The sequence below is a fragment of the Macrobrachium nipponense genome, chromosome 17 (assembly GCF_015104395.2).
Source record: "Macrobrachium nipponense isolate FS-2020 chromosome 17, ASM1510439v2, whole genome shotgun sequence".
NCBI lineage: Eukaryota > Metazoa > Arthropoda > Malacostraca > Decapoda > Palaemonidae > Macrobrachium > Macrobrachium nipponense.
Window position 1 is genome coordinate 69775244 of NC_087210.1, and position 10130 is coordinate 69785373.

Genomic DNA, 10130 nt, shown 5'->3' on the forward strand with positions numbered 1-10130 from the left:
TACCGCCAAGGGATTATCAGAAGGATTAGCTCAACTAAATAAACTCCTTGCACATTTCGAAGAAATGGACCCAAATTATGAAAGGTTTTCAAAGATTGAACGGATGGCACACGATTTGTTTCGTCCGTATCGTGAAATTTACGAGGAGAAAAAGAAACAAACAATCCAGACGAAACTCACCATGTTTGTGAAACGAACAACTCCTCCCGTCACCCCTGATGAAGTCAACGACCTCCAGTCAAGCACCAGCGATGCAAGAAGTCTTTAATTTTATTTATATTTTCCTGTACTACATACTAGTTTTCAATTGTATTTTGAATGTTTTCTATTTTTTGCACCTGTATTTTGTATTTTCAAACATTAAACAAATTGTACTGTAGCATCCAGTGTTTAAATTAACCTGACAAAAGTAACAACAGGAAAACAGTATGATGCATAGAGAAACGGGTTTGCTATGAACTTAACAAACGTAACAATACATAAGACGCAATTTCGTGTACGTAGAGAGACGTTACAGACGTTACAAATGTATAAAATTAAAAATTCCAAGAAATCATAACTAAAAAAAGGGATGAATTTTTATATGAGCATGAAACAAACGAAGTTTCCTCTCTCTCTCTCTCTCTCTCTCTCTCTCTTCTCTCTCTCTCTCTCTCTCTCTCTCTCTCTCTCTCTCAGTGAAAGCCTCGATTCGACGTAGAATTTTTTGTTTTTTCCACGTAATCATAGGCGTACGAGGTGAAGTTCATTTGTAGGGCAACACCTAATTTGCCCGAATTTTCATTATGAAACAGTATGATGCGTGGAGAAAAGAAACAGTTTGGACAAAGTTTGGCGAAGTAACAGTACGTAGAGAGACGTTACAAATGGTATAAAATTCCAACCGAAATCATAACTAGGAAATAACAATAAGTAAAATTAACTAAAAAAAAAAAAAGGATGAATTTTTATATGAACGTGACAACCGAAGAGCATTATGAAAAACAGTATGATGCGAGGAGAAACAGTTTGGGGACAAACGTTTGCCGAATGTAACAGTACGTAGAGAGAACGTTACAAATGGTATAAAAAAATTCCAAGAAATCATTTAACTAGGAAATACAATAAGTAAATTAAATTAAAAAAAAAAAAACTAAAAAAAAAAAAAAGGATGAATTTTATATGAACGTGACAACGAAGAACATTATGAAACAGTATGATGCGAGGAGAGAAACAGTTTGGACAAACGTTTGCCGAAGGTGTAACAGCAAGGAGTAGTAATGTCGTGTAGAGAGACGATATAAATGGTATAAAAATAATCATAACTAGGAAATACGTACAATGAAACTAAAGAAAAGGTTGAACCTACAAACGTAGCAATATGAAACAGTGTGATGTGTGGAGAACGGGTACGTCTGACGACTTTGACAAACGTTAACAGTAAGGCGTAGTAATGACGTGTACATTACTACGCCTTACTGTTAACGTTTGTCAAAGTCGTCAGACGAACCCGTTCTCCACACATCACACTGTTTCATATTGCTACGTTTGTAGGTTCAACCTTTTCTTTAGTTAATTTATTTTGCTATCTTTGTTTTCTTTAGACTTCTTTGTATTTCCTAGTTATGATTATTTTTATATTTTTATACATATGTGTGAGATGTTACACATGCTACAAAAATGTAAAGAAATCATAACATACACATTCTAAAGAAAAAGACAGCAAAATATACTAGCTAAAGAAGGGGTTGAATTTTTACATACGTATATGAACTTGTGAAAGGGTATCGTAAAGTACTATCGTAATACATATATGACAGTAAGAATATGCACTAAGAATGGTAATACAATGGTTTTAATGATAATGAATGTTAAATAATAATGAATTATGACTTAAATATGATAATATAAGTAATAATCTAAGAAAATGTTGATAAAATATGACTTTCAGATGATGTCAATATCATTACACAATATGTATATGTACAATAAACTCTACGGTAATTTAGCAGACTCGACATGCGTCCAAATCGAGTTACGACTTGTTTTGCAGAACCAATTGCGGTCGTAAGTCGGTCACTACCTGTAATGTAGAGGGGCCCCAGGCTCTGAGCAACTTTGGAGAGCACAGGGAGAATAGAAACTAACCTGCATTACTGCACTCTGCAGAAATACCACTTTTTGGAACAGGCACTGTATTACTCAGCTTGCGCTCATTTACAAAGATACTGCGTTGACATAAAAACCAAGTTCCTTGTTGGACAAGTGGTTTTTGCGCTCGGCTACCAATCTGGTGGTCCGAATTTCGATCCCCGGCTAGGCCAAAGCGGAATTAGAGGAATTTATTTCTGGTGATAGAAATTCATTTCTCGATATAATGTGGTTCAGATCCCACAATAAGTTGTAGGTCCTATTGCTAGGTGACCAATTGGTTCCTAGCCACATAAAAATATCTAATCATTCGGGCCAGCCGTAGAAGAGCTGTTAAGCAGCTCAGTGGTGTGGTAAAACTAAGATATACTTAGCTTGACATAAAAACCTGTAGAATCTACCTATCTTGGGAGACAACACACTAGAAACATTTTTAAAAAATAAAGAGAAGAAACCATCAGGACCTTCTCCACTCCAGCTATCAAGATTATCTAGAATCTCCTTAACATCCCAAGAGCAAAATGCAAATTTGTAAGAATAGGTTCATGATGACAAGCATCATGGACCGGGACATCCTCAGCATCCTGTCAAGGCTAAAGAATCTCTCCTACAGTAACTCGTGTAGGCAGGCTCATCACACCCTGAAGATACGTAATTTTGCTAAGAAAAGCCATATTCACTCACTACCCACAGTTAATAGCCTCTTAATTCTAACCTTTTTTTATCATAATCCATATAGTAGTATACTTAACTACAAAAAATACAATTACCTGTCTCCCATCTGGTTTAATGTCAACATCATCAACTGCATCATCATGTCCTTTAATGTCCTTTAGTCTGTTCATATCTGGGAGACCCCATACTCGCAGGTGTCCATCTGTACCACCTGTCACAAGCACTTTGTGGTCTAAAGATAAACGACAGCATTTCTGATAGGCCTCATCATCTTTCTTCTTTCTGTGGTCAATAAGAAGCAAAAGAATATAAAGCTTGTTAATGCCATCAAAGAGAGTACTGAACATGGGAAATATCTTAACATATTTTATGGTTTATGCCAAATATGACTTTATATACTCCTTCAAGTATTACAATTCTTGATGTCGCAAAACACATGGTCAAGTAAGCTCCTCCTCTCTGGACCTCCTCCACTTTCCCTCCTAAAACCAGAGTCCTCTCAGACCCTCTATCTCTAATGCATATGTTTTCTGGGTATTTTCTTCCTAATAATTCATTATGAACATGAGTACCTAGCACTTAACTGAGTTCGAGTAGGGCAAAAAAGCCTCCCAATTTATCTTTTCCATCTTTGCAGCTTCCATACAGTTTTTTCTATCATCATCTTTTCAAAACCTCTACATTTGCTAATCTCTGAAACTAGTGTATCATAAATATCTCTCTCAACTAGAGCTAATAAGCTTAAGCAGGTCACCTTTCTAAATCATAAAGCAAACAGGAAAGTGGACAAGGATGGGAAAACTGTCCTTTGTTTCTAACGCCAGCATTCTGTTGAACTACATTTCTCTGGAAAGGAGACAAAATTCCCTCTACCCTACCAATGTGCATGAATATTTCTTAATACAAACTAGAGTAACAAGAGTTGAACCCAGAACTCAAAAGACACCAACATTTTCAATAAACAAACTATGCAAGTAAATATTCAATTTTTAATCCATTTCTTTCAGCACAGCAAAAACTTTTAAAGAAAACATTGTGAGGCCACAGATCGTTTAAACTTCTGGAAATGTCTTAAGCAAGGCATATTATGAAAAAAAGGCAGCATCATTAGCAAATAACAAAATTACCATCATTAAAGCTGTGATTTTGTTTTGGCTTAAAACATTCTGATTTTATCTGAACCCCATTCCACTCCAAAATGGAAATGGACTCAGTCCTAATTAACTTCCAATGCATAATGTAACATTACATACACCAAACTCAAATGACTTTCTATCATATAAAGTACTTTTCATGCATTTCTAATATCAAGCCCTCCACTTTCATTCAAAGCAATGATGGCATAATTACATTTATAAAAGAAAAAGAAGATTGCATTCAATAGATGGTTATAGGGAATGCCCCAGTCTTGGGTAATGTAGGTCTCACAACCCCTCTTGTCTTCCCACCTTTATTATGAAGCTTTAATCCGAGAGAGTTATGAAATACTGAAATGGAGGCAGGGACAAGGAACTTCCATGAAAGGAAACAATTGGTATGCAGCTGATGCAAGTTCTAGTAAGTTAAGCATTTTGAGTCTGGCTTAACTACTTAATAATAAGAATATATGTAGCTGAACTGCTACTCAAGTGAGAAGGCATTATAGATAGTTGCTCTCAAGTGAGATAACTTATTTGTTCTTATAGGGGTGAAAGGAGCAAGGTAAGATTAAACAAGGACAGACATGTGGGAAGCAACCAAAAGGAATGTATAACAAGTAAAAGGCAGAAAGCAATAAAGCTTGAACCAAAATAATACTGCGAAGAATCTTTAACAGCTAACAGCTAACAGCTACAGCATCATGCAATGTACACAGCTGAAGAAGAGAGAGGTAGGGTGAAATTACAACCCATACCCCAGTCAACCATGGATAAGAGCAAATGATAAGATGAACTCAACTGACCACAAATCTCAGTCAAACAAGGGAAATTGTTTGAAGAAAGGTGTAGCATACCATAAAGCCAGCACATTTACTAAATTTTATCAGCCTTGAATCTATTAATCCAAATAAGAGGAATTATGTGCTTGATTTATCTTCAGATCAAGCATGAAGATAACCCAATGAAGCTTCCAGCTCACTGGTTCCTGGCCAACAACCAAATATGTCTGGTAAGCAAGAGTTTAGCCTTTACAGCTGTTTTTCTCCTAAGAAGCTATGGTTTGATAATCAAATTAGATAGGTAGATTAAGCCATTAAAAATTCATATGCAACTTCACAAAAATAAGGATCCCTTCTGACCTTCTTCAGAACAGTGACTCAACAGCTGAATGCTTTGGCAATGCTGTGCAAACACGGTTACCACAAAAACGACATAAGATTCCCTGGTGACTTACAAAGGAGATTCACTCTGGTGAGAAATAATGTCTGAGACTGAAAAGCTACAAAAATTGTTCAGACTTGTAGATGACATCCCTCATGTAAAATAATATGTGAGAGAGAGAGAGAGAGAGAGAGAGAGAGAGAGAGAGAGAGAGAGAGAGAGAGAGAGAGAGAGAGAGAGAGAGAGAGAGAGAGTGTGTGTGTGTGTGTGTGTGCGCACTCACTCAGGGTATTAAGCCGTCTCTTCACTGGACAATTTGTGAACCTACTTGCCAGTCACAAAAACCCAAATAGAAGTGGTAATCTGTGACACTTTCTTGTACCTACCAGTGCTAACAAAAAGATGTTCACCCTCTGGTCTAAGGTGTCAAATTATACTGTATTCAGATAACAAGGCAAAATTTCCACAAGGCACAAAAAAAGAATCTTTCCTGATCATTATCAGATGTTCTAAACACTGAATCTTGATTTTAATGTAAGGTTGCAAAAGGTATTGATACTATTCCACTTTATATGCATGCACATATTTTAACCAGTATTACAGCCTCAACCAAAGATTTACACCAGCAGCAACACTTGACTGCATTACCAAGGGGGTATATAGTAAATGCTTCAAATCATCTCTTGGAACCATAAGCAAGGAATAAACAAATATAGAAATTATTTGTTTGATGCAAGTATTTGTAATTAATGTTCATAAAACACCTCTTGGTACCATATGGAAGGAATAAATAAATATAGAAATGATTTGTTTGATTCAAGTATTTGTAATTAATGTTCATAGAAGTAAACGTCATTGATATCAATAGCAGTCACATTTGTAACTCATATAACTAAAAATAGAAATATTGTACTTGTCACTTGACTCTTACTGCACGTATGCTGTCAAACGGGAGTGACAACATACTACAGTATAGGTATCTTGGTTATAACATTTTTTTCAGTACTGTACTGTATTTCAATTACAATTCAGATGATTATATGGACTTCTGCTTATCTTTATGAAGGATATTTGTTTCACATTATTTGCATATGACTTAACTCACAAGCAACTGGTGAATGTGAAGGGATAGAAATGGTGTTAATCTATGTTCTTCAGAGGTAAAGAGTTTTTTAAAACGTAAACCTACTCTTGTCTAGGGTACAGCTTTACACTTAATAACTGGGCTGAAAAGACTTTGATAGCTCAAAATTTCCTTCATGTCTCCTTACGCTGTTTAGAATACCTGGTCCTAACTCAATGGTGACTTACTTGAATACAGTCTCTGTTACAGAGACTTTCTCTGAATCAAATGAAAAATATTTGGTCCCACGTAGTGTTGTATTAACATATTTCTTCTTTGGTTTTTCTTCTTTTGTGTCATCTCTTTCTGTCATACCTTCTTCTGCATTTTTTTCACTGCCTCTTCTCTTCCTTACCTCACCACCACTGTGACCTTTAAAAACAAAAAGAACTTCAAACACTGTATCCAAGATTTTGTCATTCTAACACTAAAACACCATCAATAAAAAAATGTGTAATTGCATTTACTAATCTTCTATGGTGCTACATTTCAATACTTACTGAGCTGACATATATTTCCATCACCATGGCCTTTATTTGTAACTTTAAAACAATTACAATATTTCATAGCATAAACCACTTGCCACAAGCAGCCTGCCTACTGCCTATATTTGTTAACAGACCTGTCAAGAGTATTTGATCCTTCAGACAGGGTAAAATGCAGTATATATCCAAGAAATTTACTAAAATTCTTTCAAAATTGCAACATATTGACATCTGCTTGCAATCTGGCCATGTTGTATGCTTACAAGACTCCACATGGAGTACCCCTCACAGCTTAAATCTCACTCATTATCCTTTGTCATCTTGGAAGATATCACCTGGTTGATAAAAACCACTGCCATTTTCTGACTGCACTAACCTGACATTTTTAAGTAAAAACAATCAGCTTCCAGCCACTTTATTCAACCACAGGAATAGTCACATGCAAGCAAACTACAACCATTCAGTTCAGGGGGGGACTTTAAAATAACCCTCCTCTCTCCCCATTAGACAACCACTGTCAGATGAACCAAAAGAAAGAAGATACCTAACTAACAACTGCCTAAAAGTTACTGGAGGAGGCTACAACCCATGGAAGTCATCCTAAAACTGCTGGTATTAAATAACACTCACAAATTAGAGAATAACAGCATTGAAGAACACAAGGATTCCTGGAAAAATGTCCATCAAAAAGAAAGAGACAATAGCCAGAAAATAATGTAAGAGTAAAACTATAAGCCCATGAAATACAACCTACAAAAACAGGCTAAAGGTGCACGGTCCCATTCAAATGGTAATAAAAGGCTTACACAAGAGATTGATAGACACTCCAAAATTTCTCATCAGTAACTGATAGGCTCTCAGTGCACTTTTATAAAACAAAAGTGCACTGTTCTTCTACAAATATACATAATAGACAAAGATTGACTGAATGGAGTGACATGTTGTTTTCCTTGATTTTGCTGCAACAGCAGCGTTGCTCATTTTCTTTACTTTGTTCAAACATTTATGAAGGATGTCTGTATCTTACTGACTTATTGTAGACTTGAGTTTCTCTTTTTTACTTGAGCTCTGAAATTCAGCTGTCCGACTTGTTTCTGTCCCTACCTGAGCAAAGATAGTTCTGCCATGATTTGTTTTCCTCAGCCTTTGGTGTTAATTATCCATCCACTGGTCTCATCTTTCTTACATATACTATATACAAACAACTGCCTATGATAGGTCACCATTATTTAAAGGAGTTAACAGGTGGCTAAAGAGCTGTAACCCACAGATCCTAATCTATCATTCAGCAACCACCAGCATCGTCTATGGTTATCTGTCCTCATATAGTCAAATATGCAAACTTTATTTTTAATCAAATCCATAGTTTTCTTAAAAACTTGGTTTGCAGATAAGAAAAGGTATTGGAAACAGAAATTATGTCTTAAAATAACATGACACCACAAATGCACCCTTAAATATTTCCAGCTTAACCTTGAAAGGACCATCTTCAATATTACTTAGCCAGGTTTCTATCCACAATAAAGTATCTAGCTTAATTCTTATAACAATTAGTTTAATATCCCTTTTTCCTGAGACTTGACTATTCAAGTTAGTATCATCTGTTATTCTTGTTTAAGTTCTTGTTAACAGTAATTTAAGAGCCATTACCACTCCTAGGGTAAGTTCCCCAAGCAAATTTGTCTTGCTCATGTTCGAATTCCCGGCATCAGTACCCATGAATTACATGGTACCTATTAGACACAGCAGCACTTTCCATGCATACATACTATGATATCATATGATTATTTTCTCCACATCTAAGTTGAGCATAAAAAAACAGAGCACTTCACATTTTCAGCCTTCAATATCAATTTTTCAGCTTTAAATCAATTTGATTATGCAAAGTTTACCACTCCCAATATATACACATAAACCACTGAACTCAACTCACATGCAGACAATCTATCTTTGAGAGCTGTAGATTATCATCTAACATCAAACATGCATGGTTTTACCAAAGGAACCTCAGTAGTACTGGGTTGGCCGATATGAATACAATCAGTCATAGCATTCCTTGTAAATATATTTTCTTGCTCTTCTACATCCCCACAATGCCTCTTAACTGTATTTACTAACTAGACCTAGATAAGAAATTTAGGTCAGCCTATATGATAAAGTGATTGGGGTATTTGAAAGAAAAATATGTGTTCACCATGAACTAATGCAGGTCAGTTATTCACAATTTAAGGTCGGCCTTATTGCCAAAATATTCAGGTTCCAATTTATTCCATACAAAACCTTGGATTGGCTGAGAGCCACTATGCACCACCCATCAATGCAATATAATGGGTAATACACTATGGTTGGCCCAATACTGCAATACATATATCAAATACTAAACTTAAAGTTAGTTACCTTCAGTGCAGTATGTAATAATATTAGTGTTTCATACTACACTCCTCCCACCCCCCCATGGCCCGCGAGACCTAAAAACACTTTTAAAACCATACTCTGAGCATTAATAAATCACTGAAACCAAGTAAAGTTGGAGAACACATCTTACCTCTTTCTTTTGGTTTTGGTATCCTTTCAATGGGTGTGTCACCTGATTTAACTGAACGTAAAGTTGGTTTCAGTTTCATCAAGACACATTTTTCCTCTAAACCCAAAGACAAGAATATTGTTGGTGCTGTTATCTTCTTTGATGCTACAGCTATGGGTCCAGACCATCCAACCATATTTGTAATACAGTAGTCACCAACATCATGAGAAAAGGAACTTTTTCACCAACAGTTTGCACTCCATTATGATAAAGCTCAAAAACATCCTGAAAATAAAAAAAAAAATATTTTCTAAACACGTACATCTATAGAAATGACTCAATACCACCTTACAATGATAAAATACTATTCTATATACATATTGAGTTCTCCCTTTATCAAATTATCAGTAATATACGTACATGCAATTTCAGTATGAAAAGATAAGTTAACAACCCAAATGATGTTATTCAGTAGTCCATATGAATAAACCTAATTACCATTACAATAGTACACCAATAATTCCTTCAGTGCTCATATTTATTGCAAACAGTGTGAAAGTAAGTCCCTCATTTACAATAGTGTTCTTAATATGTGATAACGAGTCTTCTAGGATGGGTTCAGTTATGTACCAACAAAATATAAGGGAATACACACTACATATCCTGTTTGAAGATATGCATGACATTCCTTTGTAGCTACTGTGAGGATATATGCCTTCAGGTTCTGAGCTCACTGCACAAGACTTAATTGTAACTTCAGATACTTAAAACACATATGGGAAAGTATAAGCTATTAGGCATTTCAACTGAATCAAATTGGCATTGCAATGCTAGGCCCTAAACAGAAACACAGCACTTCAAAGAATTGCTGCAAACAATCTCAAGGTTTACCA

At 35.6% G+C, this 10130-nt stretch overlaps 1 protein-coding gene across 1 annotated transcript; it reads right to left on the reverse strand.

Moving 5' to 3' along the window:
• Positions 1–395: 395 nt before the first annotated feature.
• On the reverse strand, positions 396–9473 carry LOC135195938 (prolactin regulatory element-binding protein-like). Its single transcript, XM_064222440.1, has 5 exons — positions 9259–9473; positions 6417–6600; positions 2901–3087; positions 2128–2191; positions 396–400 (listed from the first exon to the last, which is right to left on the reverse strand). Exons 1-5 carry the CDS (start codon positions 9431–9433, stop codon positions 396–398), a joined length of 615 nt encoding a protein of 204 aa, XP_064078510.1. The 5' UTR covers positions 9434–9473.
• Between the last annotated feature and the right edge of the window lie 657 nt (positions 9474–10130).

Bases quoted from the DNA above. Each gene is read 5' to 3' on its own strand.
- LOC135195938 (XM_064222440.1), bottom strand. From the start codon at position 9,433: ATGGTTGGATGGTCTGGACCCATAGCTGTAGCATCAAAGAAGATAACA. The intron at 6,601-9,258 runs GTAAGATGTGTT...TTGTTTTTAAAG, and splicing joins ACCAAAACCAAAAGAAAGAG to GTCACAGTGGTGGTGAGGTA. The intron at 3,088-6,416 runs GTAAGTCACCAT...TATTGACCACAG, and splicing joins GTAACAGAGACTGTATTCAA to AAAGAAGAAAGATGATGAGG.